Genomic DNA, 27,706 nt, shown 5'->3' on the forward strand with positions numbered 1-27,706 from the left:
ATTTACTGTATATACACTGCTGAATCCTAATAAATGAATAATTCCTAAGACGACGTATGCCCCTGCTCAGATAGTGGCTTCACTTTTTGCCGGATGCAATACGAAGTGTAAGCGCTGCTTCGCCCAGGACGCGAAACTAGTAGCTTGGCCGGTTCAAATTACGTCAATCGCAAGGCTCGTTATCCGTTGAGCTCTCGGGTTGCACGTGGCGGTACTTCTCATTCGGGGGCACTCTTTTGCGTGTGGGTCGTATGAATTCGGGTGATATGATTGGGGTCTAGTTCTCAACCTTCGTTCGCATGGAAGATTGGAGTTTTTCAGCCAAAGTGAGTACCTAGGTAGAGAAATGTGAAAACACATTCAACTCTTAACGAGTCGCTCAATCTTTGTTGACGCGTTCTTTGGTGTACTGGCAACAGAGCCTTTCGAAATTGCCTCTTTGGGACTAGTTTTTCGGCTAGTTGAGTGTCGCAACCCATACCTGGGTCCTTTGGTGTTTTGCGTAACACCAAAACATATCACTCAATATATTACCCAGGTGTTCGCCATGTTCACAACCCATACCACTGGTGACCAACTCGGCTTCGTAGATGTCTTCGGACGCTGTTCGCTTGCCTCGACGGAGTATGCGCACTACCGTCTCCGAGCTTTCAGGTCAGTCAGGGCTTTCTGTCGTAACGTTGCGTAAATAACCTCAGCTAACGTCCAGGATGCCAGTCTACATGTCATTGCGGAGAGACTGAGAGCTGAGAAGGAAAGACTTGACTGTACGCTGCAAGAGCTGTACTCGTGGAAAGAAAAGCAGCTTTCGACTCTCGAGGGCATCGAGGAACGACTTCATCCAAATACTCGAAGCGGTCCAGCGTCCCTCGCAGATCCAGTCAGCAAGGACGGAGCTACGATGAAGCTTGGTTTGGCAGAGCGTCGTATCAATGCAGAGCTTCGGAAGCGTTCCGAGATCGAACCGAAGGAACTGTACATCCACCAGACGCTCGCAGATGTCCTCGGAGGGTACGCGAAGCTCGTACACCCTGGTCTCCTCGACAGAATGTTTGGATCGCTACCAGCAGGGAAGCTACCACGGGAGGTTAGGGACATGGTATACGACCATCTGCTCCCTAGGGAGAACACTTACACTATCAAGTTAGCAACAAACAACACTGGCTTCTCCATCCACAAAGGAGCATCGGACGGCACTATACCTACTCCACCAATCGGCTGTCCATACCCCATGATATCAACCACCCACCCACTAGCTGATGAGATCCTCGAAAGATTCCATTGGAGATCGACGTTCATCATTCAGAAGTACATCTGCACGTTGCAGCCGTTGTCTATTCACGATATTCTCGCAAAGCTTCCGTGGTGGTCGAACATCGATGCGGGTGTACTCCCCATAACCATCACCGGCCGCATCACCTTCGCCATGCGTTTTGACAATAGTTGGAGGATTGAGTCAGATATCGAGAAGACTATTGGAGATTTGAGAAAGATCTTGAACTCAGCCAGCCTCGGCGTAACTGTCTCACTTTCGATTTTTCCTGCTGATAGTAAGCGCGGCGCCGAGTTTCTTGATCGAGCAAAACCACTCTTGCTTGAGTTGCAGGAGAAGGGCCACGAGATTCGCATGATCGACTTGGCTTGTTGGACAAACATGCACAGATGCAAAGAGCCACCAACATGATGGCCGAGTGCTGCGTTTCTAGTAGTCTGGCTCGTATGCGTATAGGGTCCACACGCGACTGCCGTGGGACTCGTGGTGTGACGTGGGGAGAGACTGCAGGTGTGGGGTCTTGGCAGGCGGAAGAAGCCGAGGTTGTGGATGAAGTACGTCACGCCGGGCTTGCCGTGTTCACATCATCAATCAATCAATACGACAGCATGCTTGGCGGAACACAGCCTCTGAAATCTCATCTTGTGCAATTCTTTGAGCACTGCCAGCCAGACTGAGTAACTGCTTGCGTGCGTTTTCTGGTTCTCGCAGCCATGTCTCGCCCAAACATCAACGCGCCAATACCCTCATACGAAGAAGCTGTCGTCGCGCCTCCGCCCACCACAGTACCACAACCTCCTCCCGAGCCCGCCGCTGCCGAACAATCTGCTGTCGATCCAGAGCCAACACCCACCATCGTACCAGCATCGCCTCCGCCCGAGTTACCGCCCGCATACGCCACCGTCGACGAAAAGGCCACGACCTTCACCATCTACGGCACTTTCATCCACACGCCGAACGCGCCCGCCTACCAACTCTCCTCCCTCCTCGATGCGCGAATAAACAAACTGCGGATACGGAGGCTAAAAGCCGAAGAGATCACGTTCCTCCAATCCGGCGCACCGACCGTCGCCTTCGACAGCAGCAGCGTGCTATACGAAGCCCACGACCCGCCCTTCCTCATCAACGAGTATTACATCCAAGGCAAAGCAGGTAGCACACTACCCGGCGCTCTACAACTGCGCTTCGGACTGCGCCGGTGGCATGTCGTGCATATGCCCACGCAGGGCAGTCGGCCGAATGAGATTATGACTTGTGGGAAGCCAGGGGGGTTCACAAAGGCGCTTAAGCAAAGGAAGAACGAACTGGAACCTAGCCAGTGGAAAGACAGTGAGGGCCATGTCGTTGCGACGGAGGTGTTGAAGATGGGACCTGGAGGCAAGATGCCGACGATAGAGCTGAGGCACGATCTCGATCAGACATGTCGGGAGTTGATATTGGCGCTTTGGGTGGCTCGGCTGTGGGCGGCTTTTGGGGCTGGAAGCGGATATGCTCATTGAGGACATCATCACAGATCAACTAGTTCATGCGCATTTTAGAATCCGCTCCACGTCGAAGACGTGATTCGATCTGGAGCGAATTCTAAAATGCGCATGAACTAGTTGAACTTGGTGCACATCACGAGAAGAGACATCACAGCCAGGGCACACTACAACCACCGTCAAACCATCTTATCATTGACGCAACACCACCACCTCCTTCAAGGCAACACCCTACTCGCTACGAACAACCCTCTTGAATCCCTGCTGCGCAACCTGGTCCTGCGCCGCCGCAATCACCGCATCCGCATTCGGGTCCGTGAATCCACAACCAGTCTTTCCGTTCTGCTGGCTAGCCGCCTCAGCAGAGCACACGCCGTCGCCGGTCGCAGCGACCTGACTGCAGCAGGCGGAGCTGCAATCAGCATCCGACACGCATCCGCCGGTGATGAACTGCGAACCGTCGCCTGCACCGACGTTCTTGGCGCCGGCGTTGTTGGGCGTGACTTGCGCCATGGAGACGGCGGCCACTGGGGGAGGGGTTAGTATATCATTACTTTGAGTTTGTGCGAAGTTCGGAAAGAGGGATGGGGAAGCTTACAGGTGATAAGAGTAGCGATGGAGAAACGCATATTGCTGATTTTGGGTATCGAATAATGATCGGGAGGTAGATTATGTATAGTACGTTTGAACGAATGACACCAGGTCAGTTTTTGCAGTCACAGACGCAAAGAAAGAATGGAATAGAAGTGGGTTGTTTGTAGTGCGAAAGAGATGTTGCTTGATGGTCTCTCAACACGATGGGCAAGACAGCCTTCTTATGCTTTTCCTCAGGCACCCGCGATGTACACCCCGCAGTACGCTTCCAGTGCATCGTGTCATGCTCTCCGTGGCGCTGAGGCTGTCGCTGTGTGATCGCCTTGTCGCCTGCGAATTCAGGCGCCGGGTGTCGGAGGCGAGGTACCTATAATGAGTGCGGATATATCGTGCATGATTCATGCTGTTGGGTGACTTGCACCTGACTTGTACTATTGTGCGGTTTGCTGGTGACGCGTCCTGTGGTTGATGTGTTCTGGCCTATCAGCGGGGTCAATGCCGTGGCGGATGGGTCTTGTTCTGCTGTCGCAGGAGGCGTTTCAGAGTGGTTCACGTGATCGGAGGGTGTGCGGAGTGTGTCAGATGTGTCGGATGTCTTGGCGGGGAGTTTGATGTTTAGAGGTTGATATCACGAACATGTATTGATAGTCTCCCTCATCGTAATTGCCTACCACCATCTATACCGTCACAACGCAGGTTGGCGCAATGCTGTGCTGCATCAGTTGGAGAACTGTGCGCTCTCACCAACATCAATAACCTGGTGCCCAGGACTGGGCGGTACATCGCCTGACTCCCACACAGTCTGTTGCTCTCCAAGCCTGAAAACAATCTCGCCCCCCTCGGTCATGATGCCACCCGCGTCTTCATGCTCGAACCAATTCTTTCCCCAATCCTGTCCGTTAATGCTCACGCCCTGGACGTAGTACCCCTGCTTTCCATCTCCATCGTCCAATCCCTCGGCCCTGATCCTAAGCGTCTTGTCATGATTGACAGTAATGTTGATATCGGAGAACCAAGGACTTTCCAGGAGATATATAGGCGTAGTGACTATAGGATACAATCCAAGCATCTGCCATATGAGCCAGCAATTCAGGGCTCCAGCATCGCTGTTCCCGGGTATACCGTTGGTTGTGTTGAAGTAGAAGTCATTAGCAAGCTGTCGGCTTCGCTCGACGCTCTTCCATTGCTTGTTGAGGTAGTTGTATAGATACGGTGTTTCGAAGTCGGGTTCGTTTGCGACGTTGTTGATGGTGGTGATTCCAAGTCCGTTTACGCCGAGGTCTACGCCAGACGTGTTTGGTTGGAATACGTAGTCGAGGCGTTCTTCAAAGTGGGAAGGGCCTCCCATTAGCGTGATAACGCGCGAGATGTCGTGAGGAACGACAAAAGAATACTCTAACCTGCTGTTAGTGTGCAAGTAGAAGATAAATGAACGCGAGAAGCGACTCACCAAAAGCAGTACCTTCGTAGCTCTCATCCTCCCAGTTACAGTCGCCGCAGTCAGTAATATCGTACGTCTTGTGGAAAGTGCCGTTCGCGTATCGCGGCATAACGAAACCGGAAAAGTTACGACTCGCAGACTCAGGATCCCAGCTCATCTGCCAGCCTGCGGACCGACGGAGGTAGAGGTCACGATCGCCAGGCGCTTCACCAGCTGCGATCTGACTGACAGCAAAATCATTGAGTGAGTACTCTACTGTCTTTGAGACTGCACGCGTGCTGCGATCAGCCGAGACGTAGCCGAGTTCTATCCAGTCTTTCAGCGCGCCACGTCCTTCCTTCAACGACCCATACGGATCGACTGGGTTCTCGTCGAAGAAAGGCAAGACATCGGCATCCTTCTTGACTGCTGCATAGCCTTCCGTCCAGTTGATCATACCCGTCAAGCCCTTGACGTAGGCATCTGCCAGGACGTTGTCGGCGTTCGATCCTCCCTGGACCAGACCGTTGTAATTGCCAGATCGACCATCCGGAAGGTAGCCTTCTTGCTTGAACATGTCGATCAGAGAGCGGATCATAGACTCGTAGTAGCTTGGCTGAATGAGGTGCCAAAGCGATACCTGGTTCCGGAACAGATCCCACATAGTGTAAAAGTCTTACACTAAGTCAGTATATGTCTCACATGCATTTCGTACAGCCAGACTTACCATCCCAATATGGCTCATCCGATTCCCACAGCGGGTTCTCGCCTACACGCTCGCTAGGTATTAGGTGCATGAAATACAAGCTGGAGTATAGCAACGCCAGCCTGGTCTTGTTTGCCGACTCCGAAGTGTCAACACGAATCTTGGAAAAGACATCGCGGTTCCATTCGTCACGCGTCGCTTGCGCGGTATCCTCGATTGACCACGAAGAGAGCTCGGCGTTCTTGTACGAACATGCCTTGTCAACAGACATGAAGGAGATGCCTACTCGCGATTTGATCTCGGTGGCATCAGTCCAAGTGAATACAGCTCCAACGCGGTCGTTCATCGGCCCTGACCGGGCTGTTGATCCAATGTACGTAGGCCGAGGTGTTGTGCCATTATTGAACGACCGGAAGTGTCGACCGACAGGGAATGTGTTCTTCCCCTTGAAAGCACGTGCCTCGTCAGGCATACTATCGAACTCGCCGCACACGTATATGGTCACGGGTGCGCCTGTGTTCCACTGCAGAAGTAGAGGTACGAAGTCAGTATATGTCTCACATGCACTTCGTACAGGCAGGACTTACCCCACCTGCTATGGACGTGTATCCAGTGTATGTGCTGTTGTTCGGTTGAATCTCAATCTCGCCACCTGTGTAGAATTGCGAATCCCACGAGCGAGTCAGATGGGGTAGGTAATGCGACAGGTCAACCAGAACGTGCTTCTCGGACGAAGACGGGTATGTGTAATGGTATAATCCTGCGTGTCGAGAGGCCGCGAGTTCCACCATGATACCAGATTCGAGCTCGGTACGGAAGTAACCAACTTGCGCAACGTCTTCGCCAACCTAGATGCTTGTCAGAAGCTGCCTTTCCCCTACGCTTGACGACCCTACTCGATCCTGCCAGTAAGTTCGGTTGTCCAGCAAATTGACATCGCTATCAATGCTCGTCAACGGCATCTGGGACGGATATCCATATTTCGATCCACCGCCGGTTCCTGACTGGTGCATCAAGCTGATGCCGGTCACATGGCCTTGAGGTGTATATCCGCCGTTGAGCGCACTCTGGTTGATGGGCTCTTCATACGTGTCGATACCCAGTTTGACCATGCCAAATGGTACTGCGCCACCCACGAATACATCACCGCCACCGTCTAGTATCAGTTAGAAGTGAGCTTGATGTAGGTTTCTGGGCATCTTGCATGCGTAACCAGGTATCCCGCCTTCAGTCCCGATGAATGGATTCACAAACTGCGAATAGTCGACATCTTGTGAAAGTGCGCATGGCGCAAGTACCAGCAGAGACAATAACCCGGTTCCCAACATCTTGAGGACAGTTGATGTAGCTGGGTGAGTCGTGGTCTCTTTACTTCTTATGCATCTCAGCCGTTGGTGCACCGCTTTCCAAGGTACCCCGCATGCGCGCATCGCTCCACACGCGGGCGTGGTCGGTTGTACATCCTGATTGAGCTCTAAGGTTACATCGTCAATGAATCCTTCGTAGATAGAGAGCAGTTGCAGTGGGTTATGACGTCGCCTCTCAGGTCCCTCTTCCCTGCCAAGATGCGGAGAGCATCACGTGGTCGAGCACGTGCGCATCTTCGGAATCATCTTCCGAGGGGAAGGGCGCGTCTCTTATCGCTTCTATCAAACTCCCAACTTCGCGCCCGGCGCTCGGAAAACGCGCATTCTCTTCTTCGACGAGACGCATACGTTCAGAAATGCACCCCGACAGCACTTGCTTGTCCCAGCCCCCTCTCCAGCCGGACAATAATCACTTATTGGCCACGCCTTCAGCACCAATCCCGACTGATCGAGCCGACACCCTCCAAACCTCAACGTTTGTACATGACAACACTACATCAACACCAATGGTCAAGACACGTCGCTTGTCTTTGTGCTGAATCCTGAAGCCTATCTTGTTAGGCCCATCAGGCATGCGCGTCACTCACTGTGAGCATCGGAGCTCCTCACATGTCTTCCTCTTTCGATTTCGATCTACGAGATAAGATGGCGAACCTTGTGCATACGTGCAGGTCATTGCTGCGAAGGCCAAAACTCCGAGGTAAATGCCTCGATCGAAGTCGTCTGGAAGTGCCGGCTCTCTGGTATCCTGGATGGTGGGCTCCAACGCATAAGTTTGGGCCCTAGCGCAGATGCCCTACACTACACAAAACATGAAGTTGGTGTAGAGAAAATTTAGGAGGGGAGATGGTGTTGATTTAGTCGATGGCGAGTGCGAACCCGAACGAGCTAGGCTGGCCGATCTGCTCCGCAAACTTTGTCTCCGATTCCAGCTGCCTGATTGCTGGTTGGCCTACAGAGCAAGGTTTAGATCCCGAAACTTAGACATGGAGAATACGCCGCCCTCTATGAGAAATCGACGAACGCGGTCAACGCATAGGGCGCATGCAAGCATCCTGAACTCTCATGCCTACGCCCGGCGGGTAATTCAAGCGCGCCACTCCCTTTGCAACCGCGACGACCTGGTCACGAATAGCTGCTTCTTAGCACACAGGTGACTCGTACGAATGTTCATTCAGGCCAACTGCGGCTGTGTGGACCGAAAATACAGCGCTGATAACAGAGTTTACAAAGGCTGCAAAGCGCTGCTGATGCACTACAGGATACCGTTAGGGTATTTTCACGCCCTGCATCGTGAAAATGAACCATTACTATATCAACTTGTAGTATAAGCTACCCAACACCCGTACATCCGCTTCAGAGCGATGTCCAATTCGTCCGCAGTGTTTGTAACGACTAGGAGCGACGAACCAGAGGTGCTCGGTCGACTTGTCCAGTAGTAAGTCCACTTGCGGTAAGGCAAGCGACGGTTAGCTGTACAAGGCTGTTCGCCTCGTCTTTGAACCTACACCAAAACCAACATCACCAGTCCGGATCACGATGCGTCACACCCTTGTATCGATTGGCTCGTTGCTAACGATGAATGCGGGGTCTTGGGTAGCAACCATCGTGACGACAGGCACATTGCTGCCATTTGTGAAAGAGGTGCAGACACACGCGCAGCCTACTAGGTACGTCGAAGTGGCTGATCTGCCGTTGGCACCTCACTCACTAAACCACAAACACTATCTCATGTGGGCGGAAACAGTCACCCTATGAATGAACATCTTTATGAGCAGTTGGCCGCAACTTCGTTGCGCAATGTTGCCACAGCATGTTGCTGCCATGCGACTACGTTTGCAGTGGCTGCGTAATCCCTACGTTGCTGCATTGGGGGTATTTGACTTGCCTACCGCAACCCCTGCCAACGTTTGCCCAGCGCATACTCATCAGACTAGGTGCGATGTTGCTGGGTCCAACCTCCTCCCGTTGCCTTCGTGGTCATAGGTTTACCAGCATCCCCAAGATAAGTCCGAGCGCGGCATGTTCCAGATCGTCCAAAACCGCGGCTGTCGATTGCGCACTCGGCATTCATTGAACTTTATCAGAATAAAGGGTGATGACCGAGCATTAGTCTATCCGCGCGCTGGCCCTAGTGCGACAATGGAAGCCGACCCACTCTTGCTTGAGAACAAGATTTGCGACTACAATCGAATGCACCCTGGCATCAATCTACACAAGTCCCGCTCATGACCTGAAAACCGCGATGGTATGGCTGCCGGGACAGACGGGCCCGTTGTTAGCGCGCGCACCAAGCGGCGAAGTGGAGGGGATCTCCGCCGTCGTTCACCCAAGCCAATGCGAAGTGCAAAAACCGCGATTGGCCACATATCTGGAAAATGACGAGGATGCACGCCGACCTGATGCTTACCGGCTCTTGCTTCAGGCCCGAGTCAGATAAGCCCAAAGCACGTACCAGAAACGTTCACACCGAGACGAGGTTTGACCAGCGAATACCCACATCTTTGAGATGGTCTTGGGCACATAGGCATAAAACTTCCAGTGAATTGCATACCTGACAAACACCATATCGCGATAGCTTCTGCGATCGAGCTCGGCGAGATCTTCGCCGGACCCTGGCATGCGGAAGAGTCTCAGGCACTAGCCTATTGTATAGTTTGTGCCTTACATTTCGACATCCGCGGAGCAGCCTTACCTATAGATTGTACCCTCATCCCGGAGGAACACAGCCCGTTTTGGATGGAACTCCGTGGGACATTAACATACCTATACCGACTGGTCGTTCCCATCGTATCCGACTCCTCGGTCCCCCGCGAGCGCGATCAAGATGTCTACCCAATTCGATAACTGGCGCAGTGACCCGAGTGAGTCGCACTCGATGTTGATGGCCGTCTCGACATGGTCACTTGGTGGAGTCTCTTTCGCCTTCCTGGTTGTTCGCTGTTGGATCCGTCGTTCCCAAAAGAAGTTCTGGTTTGACGACATTGTACTCATTATCAGCTGGGTAAGTGAGGCGAAAGGTCGAAGTGAATAATGGATCGCTGATACACCACAGTTCATGCTCCTTGGTCAACTCATCTTGAACCAACTCAGCATCAACCTTGGTTTTGGGAAGCATGCGCTCGACAGTAAGACTTCACAAAGAAGACTTCAATCAACCTATCTCTAACTTTCTGGCTAGTTGACTTCAGCCACTTCGAACGTATCACGTATTATGGTGCATCTGCGCTCACCTTTTCCATCACGGGCATCATTCTCAGCAAAATCTCGTTCGGGCTCACTTTGCTTCGGTTGACGGACGGATGGCTCAAGGTCTACGTTTGGTTCGCCATCGCCTCCCTTGCCATATTCGCAATACCAGTTGCTGTCCTCCCCTGGGTACTGTGCAAGCCAATAACGAAGACTTTTGTTGATATCCTTCCCGGCACATGTATCGACAAGGAGCCTTCCGTGATATACGGAAGATTCCAGGCTATATGGGCTGCCATCATGGATATTTCTCTAGCATTGTTGCCTTGGAAGGTCCTCTGGAATCTACAGATGCGCACCGCGGAGAAGATCGGAGTTGGTGTTGCCATGAGTCTGGGTATCTTAGCGGGAGTCACATCTATTCTGCGAGCCAGATACGTCGAACAGCTGCAGACCCAGGATCTTTCTTGTAGGCTATCGAAGCTCTCTATGTGAAACGAGCTAACCAAAGCAGACCAAGCGTATAACTCCGTCATTTGGTCAACAGCAGACACGGCCATGACTGTTGTTGCCACGTCCATCCCGGTACTCCGTGTCTTCTTCAAGCAAGCGGTCAACACGGCCATCTCGCATTACCACAACTCAACCAACCGAAGCAACAAATCGAAATCTACTGGAACTGGAAGCACTCCTTCCAACCCTTCCAACAACGCAAGCACACTTGCGAATCAAAGTGCACGACGATTGAACAAGAACACATCACGTACGTTGGAGAACACGAGCACAGATTCATTATTCAAAGACGACGACCTGGAGCGTGGCCCCAAGGAGGGTTACATTGAGTTGGACGATCTCATTGTTGACGAGAAGACTGGAAGGGTTTCGGCTGCAACACCCGAGTCATTGCCAGAGTCCATGTCACGGGCGCACCTACACGGTGACGATTGGCCCTTGGCAGACCATATTCAGACGCACATAGAAGACATACGGAGGTTGTAATGGAGCTTACGGGTAATTGTCAATCACGAATAATGCCATAACGAAGATGTTTGCTCACCAATTCTCGGCCGCGAATTGGCATCACTCTGAATTCATTCTCCATGACTACTGTTGAATCTTGTTAATTATCCTAGCCATCGCATTACTTTCTTCGAGCATTCAGAACATGAGTAATGAGAGGCGAGAGGACCCTGAAGACCGACTCTCGTCGGAGTCTTCTCATTCGCCTTTGCCCGGTTCCTGGCTCCGCTCCCTTCCGGCTAGCGGCATCTGATCTACAGGCCCGCCTCCACGCTGCGGCAGGTTCCCAGGTAGCGCCACTGCACGCCCACCACCATGACAGCGCCTAGCGTCCCCGGATCCCAAATCGCACTATGCGCGCATCAGGGGCCTTGTCGCCCTTGCGACCGATGGGATCGGAATCATCTACCGACCAATCGAAGATGACGTGATGAGTCGACCGACATTAGTCGATATCTTAGTCGATGTCTCTAGCATGTCAGGCGCATATTCAAGGCTGCACCACCACTCTCTTTTCCTAACTTCGGCCCTTCTGTCGGTCGTTCATTTGTAGAGCAGAGTCATTGTTCTACGCTCGCGCAGAAGGTTTGCCATCTCATCAGCGACGTACATGATCTCAGCACGATGATCAGGCACACCACTCCTGAATTAAACTTCCGCTACGAAATTCGCCATGGTTGATTGGTGGCGTTCATGTCATTCGCCGTGAACACCTCAGACTGTTCGCATATAATAAGACTTCAACTGCCAATTTGCTTTTCACCCGTCACCGATACATACGCTCCTTAGTCTTTGTATAGTTTCAGTCGCAAGCATGAAGGCATCCATTCTATGCGCTACGCTCTTTACATCGGCAGTACTTGCCTTCCCTGCCAACCTCCTCAACAACCTCCCTGCTGATCTCAGCGATGAGGGGCTCGCAGAGATCACAGAGCTGGCGGCAAAAATCACTAGAGCGGTCGAGGATATGCCGGCCAACTTGGCCAAGCGACAACTTGGTGCTAGCATCCTACCACCGGGTTTCGATGCGGATGCTCAACGCATCAGCACCACGGGTGAACACCGTTATGTAGGTGGACTCTTGGGATGGAAGACTTGTTCTTGCATCAATTTCTAACACGTCCACCTACAGATTGCACCAGGCAAAAATGATTTTCGCGGACCTTGCCCAGGTCTGAACGTCATGGCGAACCATGGCTATCTCCCCCGCAATGGAATCGCATCCGTCACGCAGTTGACTACTGCATCGAACGAAGGTACGCATGTTGTCACTGGACTGTCAGCCAAATTGCTCACGGCGCCGTAGTTTTTGGTATGGGTCTCGAGCTCTCCGCTTTTCTGTCAGTCCTTGCTACCGTTATGGGCGGCGACATTGTCTCGTCTTCCATCGGTGGTCCGCCCGGCGGGGGCCTGCTTGGTGGGCTCACCACGGGACTTGGTCTCGTTGGAAAGCCGCAGGGTATGAGCGGGACACACAACCGTTTCGAGGCTGATTGCTCTCCCACACGAGAGGACCTGTACAAGAACGGCAACCCGGTATCCCTCAACCTCCCCCAGTTCGAGGAACTAATGGCCATGCCTATCGGCCCCAACGGCTACGACCTCACTGTCATGCATCCTTTCCGTGGCTCTAGGTACAACAACTCTGTCGCCACCAACGGACACTACTGGGCTGGGCCTCTGACCCACTACGCCATCAACACTGCTACCTACCTGTTCACCTTCCACTTCTTCTCGAACCACTCTGCAGAGTACCCATCGGGTTATCTCGACGGAGAAACCCTCAAGTCGTTTGAAGGCGTCACAGGACAGAAAGGCAGCTTCAAGTGGGCTCGTGGTCAGGAGAAGATTCCTGAGAACGTAAGTTTGCTCTGGAGGCATCACCAGCGGTCGAAATCTACTAACACCCACCGCAGTGGTACCGCCGCGCCATCGGTGATGACTACGGAATCGCAGCCTTCACACTCGATGCCGTAGGCGCACTCCAAGCTCTTCCCTACATGGCCGTCGTCGGTGGCAACACCGGCGAGCCCAACACCTTCACCGGCGTCAACATCGCCGATCTCACTGGTGGTGTCTTCAATGCCGAGACCCTGCTTGAAGATAACAACCTCATGTGCTTCGCATTCCAGGCTGTCAACTCCGCCAGCCCGGATATCTTGAAGGGTCTCCTCGGCAATGTTCTGCTTGCTGTGCAGAAGTTGACCGATGCCCTGAATCCTATCCTTGCGAAGCTTGGCTGCCCTGATCTTGCCAAGTACGACAAGTCTTTGCTCGCCAAGTTCCCGGGTGCTGGTGCTGGAATTTAGTTGGGTGTGAGAGGATGACTGTTATGTGATACCAATAACTACTTCACTTCATATAGTGTATTAATATGTACTTAATGAACGCCAACAAGACCTAATGACGAGTCAAGCAATGTTCCCTTTGATGTTGACGTCCGCGTCGAAAAGTCCCACATCCCTTCCGTCTCTTATCTTTGCGGCATCTCTCCGTGAGGCAGTATTGCTGAGCAATGTAGCGAAGTATTGTGGAGGACAGAGATGATGAGCTGAATGTGTCGAAAAGTAGAGAAGTCCAGATCCAAGAGAATCATGAAACTGGAGTCGGATAGTGGCTGAAACCGGCCGTCATTGCACCGAACCCCTTCGCGGGCGTACAATCGCGTCGGGAAGACATACCATCGAAGAAGCCGGCGCCTCTATCACTGGCACGATACTCAGCTGCTGAGGGCGTGTATTCGCGATGCGCGAACATTGTAGTTGAGAAGATCAGAGGCCTCCTCAGCGGGTGGGGCCGAATTCGGGAGCTAATCCGGAGCTATGACCATCCCGTGGCGTCATGACCTTCTCCCAGCCCGTACATACTTCAATCAACATCAGTACAAACCGTCACACCACCATCATCGCAATGTAATTCGAGAGAGTGCTCCAATGAGCCTTAAACCGCCGCCTGGATTTCAGGCTGTGACAACAACGTCCTGTCTTCTTGGTCTTCTGCCTTCGACAGCATGTCCCCGTGTCCCGAAAAGCCAATTCCACCTGGGGAGCCCTCGAAAGAGCGTGAACAGCTGAACACTGAATGGGATGCCAGACAGTTTGCTCTTATCGGTGGCTTTGCGATAGCCGACTGACTTATGGCATACTGTTCACGAAGCCGTTTAGGTGAATTTTTGCTTGAACGTCCGGGCGGCCTCTCAAGCGTGCTCTTCCTCCCGGCCGGCATGGAATCCGAGTAACATAAGATCACGGGTAGCTAATGGCGGGAAGATTACCACGAGAAGAGACATCCAATTTAGTCAGGATGCGCTTAGATTCCGTCTAAGACAACCGCATCGTATGTTTTGCGCACTTGGCGAACGAAAACCCGCGACAAATTGACAATACATACCTAGGGGTCATCAACCTCTGCACCCATGCTCATGCTAATTCGGGATATCTACTTCGCTACTCGATCGTTCATTTGAGCTGGATGTTTACAGCATGCGTTGAGGCGTGATGCTCCCAAGGCGCCGAGTCGGCTGTTGGTGTGGGCCAAGGTGCGCGAAACCCATCATGTGTTACACAGGTGCCTCAAATATATCGGGACAACAGATGCCTTAGCACCAAGGCCAACACCAAGCCTTGGTGCTAAGGCATCCACGTACGCTGTATCACCACATGTGGCGAGTATATAACCAGATGGAAGGAGCGCTATGTGAGGCTCGGTAGGAATAATTCGCTGTTGACCAGTCCTTTCTCAAACACGCTCATTCATACTTTCGCTTCTTTCGCTTCTCTTCTACACGTTCTTTTGACAAGACATTCACCGCACACTTTTTTACAAATACAAGTTTCTCGCAAATCATTACACCATAATGTATACCGCCGCATTCGTCACCATTGCGAGCCTGGCGCTTGGCGCAACCGCCGCGCCAGTCGCAGCATCTCCTCTCGACATCGGCAATGGCCACATGCAGCTACAGATCAACATCGACCTAACCGGTAAAGACGCTGTCGCAGCCAACGCTATCGATGCACAGCAACTGTTCGCTTTCTCCTCCACGCACTTCGTTCACGCCGTTCCGGAAGAAGTCGTCAACGGCACCGAGCCAACCGGTGGTCTCGCCGGCGCATCCGGCAGCTTCAACTTCGGCATCAACAGCGCCTCCAACATGATCTGCTACAACATCACGCTGCACAACTTCCAAGGCGAATTCGACTCCCCCGCGACTACGGCGACGCACATCCACGAGGCCGCGCGCGGTGCTAGTGGACCACCTAGAATCTCATTCCCCAACCCGGAGCTTGTAGAGGGAAGCGAGACGGTTAGGAACAGCGCAGGCTGTATCAAGGGCCCATTCACGACTGGTGTCATGGTTGAGGGAAAGGATTCAGGCGAGGGCTTCCATGTTAGCATGATTGAAGCCAACCCGGCGGCTTTCATGGCGGACACTCATTCCAGCTTGGCGCTACCTGGTGCAGTTAGGGGGCAGATGGCATAATCGGACCGTTGATCTTATTTCACTCAATAATTGTAATGCAAACTCTGTACGCGTTATGATAGTACCTGCGGAATGACAGTTGATAAGTCCTCAATGCATCCATCATCCACAGCAATCATGCCTCTTCTCCAGTGCTCTCCAGCTCGTCATCTTCCATACCAATAGCAGGAATAATTTGAAATCTCACACCTCTGTGCATGGTCGTAACCCAGTACTTTGGCCACTCGCGAGTCCATGCCATCATCGACTTACTGGGCGGGCAGGGCTTCCGCTTTGCAGAACTTGAAAGCGCGTAGAAGAAATGATTCAACGTAATACCTTCAGGTTCATAGATCTTGTTGATTTTAGTTTCTCGCTGGTACGGGCGGCCGTCGTGTAGTCTATAGCTGACGTGAAACTCGATCTCCGTGAGCGGAGGCCAGGTCATGAACATGGTTCGCCATGATGCAGTCGGATTGGGCCATCCGTTTCGGCTGTTCACAGTACCAAGAAGGCTCCAGCGGTCGACAAATCCGATATCTGGGCTGTCGAAAGCGGCGATGGAGCAAAATCTTGGTCGCCCGAAGTGACTCAGTTGAGGATGCACGATGCAGTTGGCGAGTGCTTCCGTCTTGGTGGGATGGTTAGCACGATGTGTGTTCCACGTCCTCTCTATGAAGCGCTTTCTTTTGCTTGGATTCTTTTGCTTTTTTGCAGACTTGCTGTATCGGAATAAAGTCTTTGAGGTGTTTTGTCCGTCCCTGATCAGGTCACACCAAGCCTTTGAGACGCGCTCGCAGCGCAGCAGATCCTTGATGGGCAACATCGCAAGGCTCATCTCGAAGACCTCAGTGGGAAGTTGAGTGAGATCCATACTGAAGATGATTCTGCTTGGGATCCACGATGTAGTTTATACGAAGCAAGATGTTTGCTGGAAACGTTGCATAGCAATGTCTTGGGCCAGCTGATACCATCACACCTTGCCTAGCTAGTCTGCCTTTTCCAGCACAGCGACCTTATCCTCAGCTCTCCGCTCGAGAACCGCTCGTCTCCTAAGATACCAGATCTGCACAGCATATCCGACGACTAATGCCAAACCCAATACGAGCATAGGGACTAGCAGCCACCGAACAGTTTTCTATACATTACGATAGTCAGCATCTGGTCTTCTAATTTGATTTCTTGATTGAGTCTTACAGTCTCCACACACGCCAGCCTCCTTGCCGCATCATCCGTTGTCCCTATGACGGGCAGCATAACGCAGGTCGCTAGCTCACGCGTACATGTGAATTCGTCGTTGTATTTGGTCAACACTGTCGGTATTTGACAACGCTTCGATGACTGGTAATGCAAGATGGTGGACCATATCGCGGATGCAAGTGTGCTGGCGAACGATACAACTGCGAGTACCACAGTTGTAATGTACACGATGTTGCCTCGAAAGGGATGTTGCGAGTTCTGGATGCGTTGTAAGCACTGATCAAAATACAGCCATCACGAAGAATAGTACCTGTGTATCTTCTTCCATTATAGCTCTGGGCTTCGCTCGCATAACCCAGATACTCAGTACACTTGCCACGACGCCCAACACCGCTCTCGCAACGGCTAGTCTATCATATGTCTCGTTGTAATCCACAGCGATCCACTGCTGAGTCGTCTGCTGCTCGTCATACGTCCCATCTGTTCCTCTCCAGATGTACCAAGCGTCAGCGGGGAAGTATTGAACCAGAAGCCATTTCGCGTGACCAGTGAGACCGAGCGTGCCAATGGATGCGACCAAGAGTAGAATGGAGCTTATGAAGAGTATGCGATGAGACAGGCTGGAACAGGGCATCTTGGAGTTGGAGCTGTGAACGTCGAAGGGGGCAGAAACGGGCGTCCGCGACGAAGAAGAGAAAGCAGAGTCCAAGTATGAGAGAATGGCCACAGTCTCGAAGAAATGAAATGCTCAGAGTTACTTCGTATTCATTGCTAGTATCACCGACTACCCACAGTCTCAAAGACCTGCGTTCGGCCAGACCTCGGAAGAGACGTACGTCCGTGGCTGTACCCTATCATACTGTGAGATATACGTCGATGGAAACCATGTCAGGAAATGAAGGACTACAGCCCCCTATCGTGTAGCGCATGTACGAAAAGAACCACAGCAACTGGACAGAATCTGATTCATGTCAGCTGTATGCGCAGCATCTACATTTGTCGGTGTTGATGTGGTGAGCAGGCTGGTCTATGGAGCGGCTAAATTGCCGGATCATGTCAGCACCGCGTTGATTTGCGGGGACCAGATCGAAGCCTAAATAAGCGCAGCAGCACTGCCACTTCGAGGCGCTGACTCGGTGTCAGTAGGGCCAGTATTAGTCGCAATGCGCAAATGCTGCCTTGCTGACTGTCGAACAGAGACTCAGAGTAAGGGTTGCATGCTTCGTGTGATCGGTGGGTGCGCTGTCATTCATCCCCATGGGGCGACTTCGTCTCGAGACATTGGCTGAACGTCTTACCCCTATGGTCTTGAGTCGGGAACTAGCAGCGGTACGTGAGCCGACGAGACGATGCATTACTGCCGAGGCAGTTGCATGCAATACTACACCGCTGCCCTCTTGGCCACTTCTGTAGCCTGCTCTGCGCTTCTTCCAGCTTTCCTTCCTCATCGACGGCCCTCTACTTCGTGGACCAAGACGCCACCCAATTCGGCGGTGCCATGCTGCCCATCGAGTTCGCCTCCGTTTATGGTGTGTCCGTATTTTGTCGCCGTGTGCGTATACGCTTGCGCATCAGGATATCCGTTCCTGGTCATCTCCGGCGTGCCATACGGATTCATAGAATCATCGTCGCTCGACGGGACAGGAGTACCCGCGGAGTGGCGCTTGGAGCGCTTGAGGATGTATAAGATGGCGACACCGGCGAATGCGATGACCGCAATCCCTCCAACGACGCTTCCAGCGATCACAGATGTGTTGTTCAAACGACTGCTACCGCCAGGGGGCTGATCCTGCTCGCCGGCCGGGCTCGACGTTGGGGACGGGGTAGGTGCGGAGATGGAAGGGTTGCTATTCGATGCAGGTATACTGGAGGCTGCCTGTTGAGACGCGACTGACGTTGAGTCCACTACAATACATTAGTAATAAGTCAAGTATAGCATTTGCGCAATGTCACGTACCATTGGCTGGAAGCGCTTGGTAAAGTGTCGTCGACATCAACGGATGGCTGCCTGTCCAATCGCAGTAGATACGCGTGTACGCGTCGGAAGCGCCAAAAGTGGTGAACATGATGTCCGAGTAGCAAAGCCCATAGTCTCCGTCGCTGTCTAGCTGGTTAACATGGCCGAGTCTACGCGCAAGACATGCAGCTCAACTCACCAGGTACTTGTTACGCCTCCAGACCCATACACCGTTGTATGTGAGCAGCTTGTCCATGCCTCACAGCCTGTCTTCGGCAAAGGGGAGGTCGTGGTGGTTCCATCAACCTCGAAAGCGGATGACGCTTTGCACGATTGATACAGGCTGCCTGTTGTGAAAAGGTAGCCGTCGGACTGGGGGAAAGTCTTGATCGACCCTATTTCCAGGTCAGATAAGCGCATCTCGAGATCGAGCTTGCATGCCACTGCACTTACAGACTGGCTTGTTGTCTTGCGTGCCGATGAGCTCGTATCCCATAACCACGATGCCATTTGCAGGACCTTGCCTTGGGAGCATTGCAGGAGCTGTTGGTGCAGGCATTGGGGCATGTATCAGTGCCGCAGCAGCGACATTGATAGATATCATTCGCAAGAGGAAAGAAAACATGGCGATATATAGAGAGGGTCGTATGGCACAGAGCACCCAGGACATGCACTGCTCACGTCGGTGGAAGAAGAGCGACAGAGACGCTCTCAAGGTCCGCGACCTCGTCACAAAGTGGGTTTTGTCTTTTGGACCCCAACCATCGTGTCATTTTAAGTACGACCGACTATCACGACATCCTGGTCATGTTCGACAGCTGTGAGTGGGTGCATGAGGCACAGGAACACAATTGAGGTTTAGGGGATATGCGGGGCGTAGCCTTCGAGCACGGGCAGCGTTGGGCCGGGGGTTTGAGAGGCGGATAAAGTGCGACTTAGTCCAATCGTGGCATGGTTGGCGCCCGCCAAGCAGGCGTTCCGTCGTGGCTGGGAGCCTCCTAAACCCGGATCCTGCATGCAGCGATCTGGAATTCGTTGCGATAGAGATCTCAATGCACCGGCAAAGCTCGCCGGTCGGTATAGGGCTGCAGGGCAATTGTCCCTCAGTGAAATTGCGCAGCGATGCCTTGCGACACTTGGACGTCTCAATGTCGAGCTGATGCAGGTATAGCCCGTGTCACAGAGCTCATCCTTCGGCCCCCAGATTGCTGTGGATGCTGGTATGTTAGTCTGCTGGCTACGCGCCAGCCGAGGCGTACACTGCAAGAAGCCTTCGACGGCACGTGAACCTTGCTCGCACGCTTCTCCAAATTCAACGAGTTGGTAGTGCGCCTGAATGTAGCGTAGGGGTGCGTCCGTTTGTAGGAGAGATTAGACTCAGTCAAAATACAATTGCTAGCACTGGTCTTGTTAGCGCATGAGCACGAGATACTGAGAACGCCTTTGGGTGCATCCTTGGGAGTTCTGGGCAGAGAGGCATGCTTCTTCGTATGTATGTACAGCATAGCTAAGACGCCAGGTCCGGTATAATACTGGCGCGCAAAATGGGTTCTCAAAAGCAAAACCAGGTGCCAATTCTCTTGCTCCTTCCTTTCCATCCCTTATCAACCGGCTCCATGTCTTCTTTCGTATAGACATCGGTCTCAAGATCCATTTCGCTCGCTTTCCTAAAATCGGTCTTCTTCAGAAGTTTCCAGCCGACGATCATCAATAGGAAGATAGGAAGTTCCAGGTAGAAGCTGACGAAATCCACGGCGGCAAATCGGGGGCTGAACGACGACCATCCCTGTACTAGCACGATGAAGATATTCAGGAAAACGCAGATGTAAGGGCCCCAAGGGTACATCCAGTTTCGGAAGGGTAGCAGGTGTTCTTTTCCTTGGGCTTTGAGACCTGCGCGGAAACGCAGCGAAGAGATGCCGATGCATATCCAGCTCAGTTGGTTTGAGACGCCCACAATATTCTGTAGCCATGTCCACAGCTGGCCCGATCCGACGAAAGACAGGGAGAAAAGTACAATGGACACCAAGCTAGTCGTCAACACTGCGATCCACGGAACTTGGTATCGCGTCAGCTTCGTGAAGACTTTGGGCGCATGTCCGTTCGCTCCAAGTGTGTAGAGCAGGCGCGAGCCGGCGTAGAGGGCGTGGTTGCCTGCCGATATGACACTGGTGAGGACCACTGCGTTCACGAACGATCCAGCCGCTTTTGAACCGGCCATTTGGAATGCGATGGTGAAAGGCGATGTACGCGATGACTTTGTCGAGAGACCGGGATAATCGTACGGTATGTTGAATCCAATCATGATGGCCGTGAGGATGTAAAAGAGCAAGATGCGCCAAAAGACGTTCTTCACGACCTTTGGAAGCACGCGTGCTGGATCGCGCGTCTCTCCGGCCGTGATTGCGATGGACTCGGTTCCACCGTAGGCGAACGATGCCGTCACGAAAACAGATGCGAAGCCTCCAATGCCACCCACAAATGGTGCATCTCCAGCGGTCCAGAACTTGCCTCCAATGTATCCATAGTCGGTGTTCGCACCAGCATTGACTGCGATGCTCAGGATTATGAAGATGACGATAGTCACCACCTTCAAAAGACTCAACCAGTACTCCAGCTCGCCATAGGCCTTGACGTTGATGATGTTCGCCAACACGATCAGCACCCATACGGCTATGCCAACAGCATACCATGGGACGCTATCGCTCCAGTATTGTATCAGCAACTGCAAAGCGACAAGATCGGCCGCCGTGCTGACAGCATCGTTGAACCAGTAATTCCATGTCAAGGCAAAACCAAATGCATCGTCCACGTAGCGACCAGCGAATGTGCAGAAGGAGCCTGCGACGGGGACGAAGGCAGCCATCTCGCCAAGAGATAGCATGGTGCAGAAGACGATGAAGCCGACGATCGAGTAGCAGATGAGTAGCGAAGCTGGTCCGCCAGTTGCGAGAGCTTTGCCAGTTCCGAGAAAGAGTCCAGTTCCGATCGTGCCTCCGATGGCTATCATTTGCACCTGCCTGGCACTGAGAGATCGTCGGAGGCGGTCTTCATTGACGAGATGGGAAGGTATCCGGTCCAGGGATTCGGGCGATGCCGCGGCGACATCATGAGGATCCTTCTCAGGGTCGGTGGTCGTCATGGTTGAAGCGAGGTCTATCACGGTGATGTGATGCGATGTAAGAGCTGGAGCTCAGAGCTGGCGCGTGGAAGCTTTTCATGGCGAAGCTTACTTCTGGACTGAGCACGAGCGCGATACCCATAATTCGCAGGCGAGTCAGCGATCATTACACTTCTGGCGCATTTCGCACAGCTTGCCACGGAGCACGTCATTTTGCTCGTAGCGGATTGGCGGTGCGGGGGAAACCAGAGGGTCGGAAACATTTTCACTCTCAGTTTGCATTGCACTACACCGAGAACGGTTAGCGTAGTACCACACTCGGATGGCCATTACTAAGGCTGCCCAGGGCGCGAGGAAGCTTGTTCAAAAACAACCTTGGAAGTTGGAACATTCATTCGCTAACATACATGGTCAGCGTATCTCATACTTCATGTCCCACCTTCCATATCTCAAGTGCGGTGACTTTGCCTTCGACAGCCACCGAGCCTCCATTGATCTCTAAATGGCGCAGCGAATCGCTCAAAGTAATACTCAGGGCTCCAGCTGTGATCTTGACGCCATCCTGCTCTATCAACACGTCTACCGTATCCTCTGGATCATTCAAATCCCCCTCCCGAAGGACACGGTGTACTGGGGAAAGTGCAAAGATCGAGTACTTCTCGCTGGGTCTAAGGAACCGAACCCGACGAGGATCCAAGTCGCCAATTTGAAGTTCTCCGAGCGCGCCTGTGTACACGCACATCGTGGTCAATTGATGCGCAGCTTCCAGTATATCTTCCTTGGCTTGCACAATCAGCAGGTGATTCGGCGCTCGTAAAACCGTCGCGATGTTGGTGATGTGTCGCATGTCGGCCTGGAAATCAGTGCTGCCAGGCTGCAATTGCACATCAATGGCTCGAATGTTTGGCGCCAGGCCATATCCGCCAGACATGATCAGGAACAGTTGCGCAAACTGCTCTACAGGGACAATCTTGGAGGTCGCAGCCATGTCGTAGACGCCCTATCGTGAATGAGTTTCTCATGTGTATCTGCTTGCAGGCAGGGTCCACATACTGTTATGGCCAGTGAGTATGGCAGCCCGTGCCAAAGACCATGGCTGATACGGAAACTCTGCTCGATAATTGCCTCTAGTACAGAAAGCAAATTGGGCTGAAATTTGATGAGCGCTTGTACAAATTCGGGATGACAGGGATTACCTTACGACTGAGGACAGAATGGTGTCTCGAAACTTCGGCCAATCGACGGACGCCGTATCTCCCGAGGTTTGTCCAAAGCCCTCGATGATGCATCGAACGACGGCCTGGTTTAGCGGCCGTCCAGCAGCCCCGGATAGTCTGTTTAACAAGGAAACAATGAGATCGAACAAGATCTCCAGGTCGCGTACTGACACAGACCCTCCCAAACTTCTCGAATACGAACTGGGAAGCCGAGAGGCAGCTAGCACAACGTCTTTACGTGTGAAGCCGTATTTGGGGGACCGCCGCTGGCGAATGGTGTCACCGAGCCTAAACAGCACGTCGATGAGATCCTCGTCATCATCCTCCGAACGAAGACCAGGATCTTGGAATGTGCGCGAGTTACCAGTAGCCATGCTCTGAAACAAGATTCGCACGTCGTCTGCTGGGCCTCTTTCTCTGGTGACTGGCTCACCGCCCTGCCACCGGGAGACTTCATGCGGAAGAACGCGATGGCAGTTTTTAGACAGCATATAAATGCCGCGAAGGAAGGTGCCGCATGTCATACGTTTGTCTTCATCGACAGGGAACGGGAATGATCCGTAATGTACCACTATTCTGTACAGCAGTGGCCCGGCGCTCTTGATCTCGTCGGCAACATCGGGATTGCGTCGAACCAGGTAGCAAACGAAAGTATCGACCGTCCAATCTGCTTTATTGAGCGAGAGACCTTGTTGGGAGCGGACTACCTTTACATGGAGGCCCGCCTTCGTAGTCGCACGTTGATTTTGCTCCAAAAGATTTGCGCAGCCCGTTCAAGGAACTTTCTGAATAGATATACAGTTCGTCCAACAAAAAGCCCAGCACTTGGCCTAATGACTTGTATCAGTGCTTTGTTCAAAGTGATGCCAGTGTTCATCACCTTGCCCTGCGAAAACGTGCAGGGGATCAACCGGTGGGCCGATGGTGCTTGAGGACAGCCCCATGGTAAGACTACGGACACGGAAGAAAAGGCACGGAAGAAAAGGCATGGAAGAAAGGGCACGGAATAATTTAGGGTTGTCTTCGACTATGACATGACATGAGTAGCAGTGTCGAGGCGACGCATGCGGATGAGTGCGGCTGTGGCGCGCTCCAGGCATCCATCTCCCGCCAGCGGCCAGGCGTCCAGCGGCCAGGCGCGACCCACTACATGCGCCGGCCAGTCCTGAACACCACAAGATGCGCGCACCGTCCCTGTTCCCCGACAAGCATCGCAGCATCATACCTCTTCTAGGAAAATCCTGATCAAACTCCTTTGATGATGTCCGCAGCCTTCTCCGCAACAGCATACATCGTCGCCTGCAGGTGCGCCGCCGGTATCAACGGCAGAATAGATGCGTCCACCACCCTCAATCTTTCTACACCATAGACTCTCAACTGCGAGTCCACACATCCACCCAACTCTTCCGGCATCAGCGCACATGCGCCGCTCGAATGCGCATACGTCGGATTCAAAGCAGCCGCCTTGATGCTCCCGTCAAAGATCTCATCGTCGGTCTGAAACTGCGCGCCCGGCACAGTTTCGACGGGTGCATAGCGCTGCAGCAGGGGCGCGGTGGTCCAATGCTTCCTGTTCCAGCGCACGAGCTCACCAAGCACTGATTTATCGACTGGGTTCTGGAACGCGTTCCGGACGACGATCGGATTTGCTAATGGATGCGTGGTATTGAGGGTCAACATACCGCGCGAGAGAGGTTTCTGTACTGCAGTAGCTGCCCGACCCCAGGGTTGAATCGGGTATTCGCCCGTGGCCGCGTCGTCGGAAAGGTAGTGCTCGATGAGAATCTTGCGCTGTGCCATAAAGCCCTTCAGCAAGGTATCGATCTTTGAATAGCGTTGCGGTAGGTAGGTCGTGGCATTCTGCTCAGAGATGAGGGCGGTTATGTTGGCGTACTTGTCTGAGAAATCCTTGAATGCAAGAAAGAGTACAGCATTGCCTCGTCCAAAGGTCCATGGACCCGTACGGTTAGCCTCGTACAGATCGGCAGCTGTGGCGTTGAAGACTGGGTCGGGTTTTGTAACGAGCATGTCGGGATTAGGGATGGACTGATTGGAAAGGTTGAATTGCATGTACAAGGCTTGGTGATCCTGGAAGTTCGATCCAACTGCCGGAAGGTCTTTCTTCACAGCGATCCCAGCAGCGGATAGGTCATCCTTTGGACCGATGCCTGACAGCATGAGCAGATGCGGTGTAAAGACGCTCCCGGCTGCAAGTATGACTTCTTTCTTTGCGAAGACAGATGTGGTTAAGGATCCGGTGTTCGATGTATACTTGACACCACTTGCCGCGAGCGTAGTACCGTTTTGGAATAGAATCTCGTCCACGTGTGTATTGGTCATAAGATGCAAGTTGCTTCGTGATTGAACTGGGTCGTAGTAGGCTCTGCGAGCATGACTTCGCTGCTTGGTGGAATTGTCGATGGAATTTGGCGTCCAGAACGTGCCAATCGGTCTAATGAGACCTTCCGGTGAGTGCGGTATGTCGGTCCTGGAAACAAAAGAGGCCATGATGTCGACGTAATCCTCGTACTGGTAGTTCGGTATCGATACTTTGACTGGACCGTCACCATATCTATGTACAGGTCAGCTATCACCCGACCGAAACCGGTATGAGCACATACGCATTGGCATCGAATGTCATGTTGAAGTGCTGGCGAACTGCTTCCGAGGGGCCATCAAAATGAGTAGACTTCTTGAAGTACTTCGCGAGGCCTTCATAGCCCCATCCCGGATTCCCTAACTGCTCCCATGCATCGTAGTCTGCATCGGAACCTCTATCCCATTGCATTCCGTTGATCACTGAGCCACCGCCAACAACATTACCTACATGCACCATCCAGGTCTTGTTCTGCATGAAAGGCTCTGGCGCAGACGTAATGGGGTAATAGTTCTCAGCGTTGATGTTGGCAAAGTAAGGCACGCTTGTCGTGGGTCTGTTGTCGATGACGCCATTCTCAATGACCAGAACTGAGACTTGACGCTGTTAGTCAGGTGAATCATCCTGCTGAGAGGCGCGTGGTGCTTACCATCTGCATCTTCAGTCAAGCGATTGGCAACGACGAGCCCGCTAAGCCCCCCACCCACTACAATGTAATCGTAGGTTCCTGGCTCTGAGGATGTCTGCCGAGCGCTCACTACCGCCGCTGCGGCTGTTGATAGAAAGCCGACGAGACCGACGAGCGAGCTGAACTTGAGCAACGGCATGGTCGTGATTCGTCAGGCTCGGCGACGCTGGAGTTGATACTGAATCAACTCTTACCGGGGCATCGAGACAATTAAATGCTCAGCAGTACCATGATCTAGCCAGGGTGACGGTTAGAGCTCTCAACATCATTGAACCCGGTCCGCACGTGACAAGCGGTGTGTTGCATCCGAGTCGCTCTGGGCCGACAAGTTTCCAGTATCGACAAATCCATTCGCATGGTATTCATCTCGGTGTCGACCTCCATTCGATGTTGTGATGCTGATCGTGCATCCTTCCGATGCGTGTTTCCAAAAGAACCCCACTTTGGCACCTGCCGAGCAAATCACAAAGAGTTAGCATGTGGGGCGCCAAGCGGCGGCGGCGGCGCGTCTTCCTCCGCTAGAACCAGCCTTCCGAGGTCGCATGCGCCTCACCCAAAACACTATCTTCCGGCAGATGTCTTCCTTGCTTTGATGCAGCTTCAATGGTGTCAATTCCAGCAGTCGTATAGCGAAAGCAAAGACACGAACGCAATCGTCAGCCCCCGGGTGTAATCCAGAAATCTTACTGTTTACCCAACGCACACGTCCTCGGACTCACGCAGGTGCCAGCACAGCCATTGACAACGGTACCTGCCATGCATACGCGCGCTATGCGTGTTTTGATATCGACATGGCCTACCCACAAGTAATGGTAAAAATATCCGAGATCTCTGCTCCCCTGGAGTGCCTGGCCTGGCAAATGCCCTGTGGCCACTGAGAAACGGTCGACAAACACCATATGCGCCAAGAAAAGGCGAACAAATTCGCCGGGACGAAAGCTTACGTGTGATCGATAGTACTGCTACCATGTCAAGGTGTACTGTGCCTCGATGGACCAGTACTCAGCATGCGACGGATAAATCGCTGACAAGGTTTACACAGGAAGAACAGTTGGGGCACGCATCCTCCTAGGCAGAGAAAGATGCATGTCCGTAATCTTGAACTGTTAGCAATGATTGCCTTGTTTCGTTATGTGGCCGCAATTGGCTTCCACCTTTCGTTCTTCAACCTTACTGCTGCACATCAGGTGCCAGATACGCCACCAAGATGGAAGATGCCGAGAACTTGCCTACGACGCACCTCGAACTCATTGTTGTCTCGATTTGCATGATTGTGTTTAGCACCGTTTTCGCTGGTTGGCGAATAATGATCAGGTTCAAAGCATCTCCGTGGATGCGAGCGAGCGACTGGTTGATGATTGTCGGAGTAGTAAGTGAGCGAAAACCCTTGGTCGAAGTTCATGCGTAGCTAACCAACTCGCACAGGCGATGAACAACTCCGCTATGACCGTTTCCATCGTTTCCGCCTTTCACGGTGCAGGCCGTCTTCTGGGCGATCCCTTTTGGCAGCCGGATACCGTGGAGAAGATGGTTTACCAAAATCGTCTCGTTTTTGCCAGTCAACTCCTGAATGTTTATGCCATGTGGATCGTCAAGCTCTCCATCTGCACATATCTCCTGGCACTCAATTTCTC

General features: G+C 52.7%; 11 protein-coding genes across 11 annotated transcripts; 5 read left to right on the forward strand and 6 right to left on the reverse strand.

The window, feature by feature from the left end:
* Positions 1–547: 547 nt before the first annotated feature.
* Positions 548–1,684, forward strand: J4E85_007343 (uncharacterized protein; the record flags this gene model as incomplete). Its single annotated transcript, XM_051471575.1, has 2 exons — positions 548–654; positions 718–1,684. The coding sequence occupies 2 exons, from the start codon at positions 548–550 to the stop codon at positions 1,682–1,684; spliced, it is 1,074 nt and encodes a 357-aa protein (XP_051324649.1).
* A 302-nt stretch (positions 1,685–1,986) lies between these two features.
* J4E85_007344 (uncharacterized protein) lies at positions 1,987–2,772 on the forward strand (the record flags this gene model as incomplete). Its single annotated transcript, XM_051471576.1, has 1 exon — positions 1,987–2,772. One exon carries the CDS (start codon positions 1,987–1,989, stop codon positions 2,770–2,772), a length of 786 nt encoding a protein of 261 aa, XP_051324650.1.
* A 213-nt stretch (positions 2,773–2,985) lies between these two features.
* Positions 2,986–3,383, reverse strand: J4E85_007345 (uncharacterized protein; the record flags this gene model as incomplete). The annotated part of the gene is made up of 2 exons (XM_051471577.1): positions 2,986–3,281; positions 3,353–3,383. The coding sequence occupies 2 exons, from the start codon at positions 3,381–3,383 to the stop codon at positions 2,986–2,988; spliced, it is 327 nt and encodes a 108-aa protein (XP_051324651.1).
* Positions 3,384–4,066: 683 nt separating this feature from the next.
* J4E85_007346 (uncharacterized protein) lies at positions 4,067–6,802 on the reverse strand (the record flags this gene model as incomplete). The annotated part of the gene is made up of 6 exons (XM_051471578.1): positions 4,067–4,743; positions 4,799–5,443; positions 5,496–5,997; positions 6,062–6,322; positions 6,371–6,630; positions 6,679–6,802. The coding sequence occupies 6 exons, from the start codon at positions 6,800–6,802 to the stop codon at positions 4,067–4,069; spliced, it is 2,469 nt and encodes an 822-aa protein (XP_051324652.1).
* A 2,866-nt stretch (positions 6,803–9,668) lies between these two features.
* On the forward strand, positions 9,669–11,029 carry J4E85_007347 (uncharacterized protein; the record flags this gene model as incomplete). Its single annotated transcript, XM_051471579.1, has 4 exons — positions 9,669–9,845; positions 9,897–9,969; positions 10,023–10,499; positions 10,545–11,029. 4 exons carry the CDS (start codon positions 9,669–9,671, stop codon positions 11,027–11,029), a joined length of 1,212 nt encoding a protein of 403 aa, XP_051324653.1.
* An 835-nt stretch (positions 11,030–11,864) lies between these two features.
* J4E85_007348 (uncharacterized protein) lies at positions 11,865–13,359 on the forward strand (the record flags this gene model as incomplete). Its single annotated transcript, XM_051471580.1, has 4 exons — positions 11,865–12,119; positions 12,183–12,306; positions 12,357–12,910; positions 12,967–13,359. The coding sequence occupies 4 exons, from the start codon at positions 11,865–11,867 to the stop codon at positions 13,357–13,359; spliced, it is 1,326 nt and encodes a 441-aa protein (XP_051324654.1).
* A 1,547-nt stretch (positions 13,360–14,906) lies between these two features.
* Positions 14,907–15,533, forward strand: J4E85_007349 (uncharacterized protein; the record flags this gene model as incomplete). Its single annotated transcript, XM_051471581.1, has 1 exon — positions 14,907–15,533. One exon carries the CDS (start codon positions 14,907–14,909, stop codon positions 15,531–15,533), a length of 627 nt encoding a protein of 208 aa, XP_051324655.1.
* A 2,623-nt stretch (positions 15,534–18,156) lies between these two features.
* Positions 18,157–18,778, reverse strand: J4E85_007350 (uncharacterized protein; the record flags this gene model as incomplete). The annotated part of the gene is made up of 2 exons (XM_051471582.1): positions 18,157–18,617; positions 18,670–18,778. The coding sequence occupies 2 exons, from the start codon at positions 18,776–18,778 to the stop codon at positions 18,157–18,159; spliced, it is 570 nt and encodes a 189-aa protein (XP_051324656.1).
* A 1,443-nt stretch (positions 18,779–20,221) lies between these two features.
* Positions 20,222–21,811, reverse strand: J4E85_007351 (uncharacterized protein; the record flags this gene model as incomplete). The annotated part of the gene is made up of 1 exon (XM_051471583.1): positions 20,222–21,811. The coding sequence occupies one exon, from the start codon at positions 21,809–21,811 to the stop codon at positions 20,222–20,224; it is 1,590 nt and encodes a 529-aa protein (XP_051324657.1).
* Positions 21,812–22,211: 400 nt separating this feature from the next.
* Positions 22,212–23,381, reverse strand: J4E85_007352 (uncharacterized protein; the record flags this gene model as incomplete). Its single annotated transcript, XM_051471584.1, has 2 exons — positions 22,212–22,790; positions 23,238–23,381. 2 exons carry the CDS (start codon positions 23,379–23,381, stop codon positions 22,212–22,214), a joined length of 723 nt encoding a protein of 240 aa, XP_051324658.1.
* An 871-nt stretch (positions 23,382–24,252) lies between these two features.
* Positions 24,253–26,211, reverse strand: J4E85_007353 (uncharacterized protein; the record flags this gene model as incomplete). The annotated part of the gene is made up of 3 exons (XM_051471585.1): positions 24,253–25,579; positions 25,629–25,980; positions 26,034–26,211. 3 exons carry the CDS (start codon positions 26,209–26,211, stop codon positions 24,253–24,255), a joined length of 1,857 nt encoding a protein of 618 aa, XP_051324659.1.
* Between the last annotated feature and the right edge of the window lie 1,495 nt (positions 26,212–27,706).

The sequence above is a fragment of the Alternaria conjuncta genome (genome assembly GCF_024043145.1).
Source record: "Alternaria conjuncta strain BMP 0040 chromosome Unknown scaffold_10, whole genome shotgun sequence".
In the NCBI taxonomy this organism is placed as follows: domain Eukaryota; kingdom Fungi; phylum Ascomycota; class Dothideomycetes; order Pleosporales; family Pleosporaceae; genus Alternaria; species Alternaria conjuncta.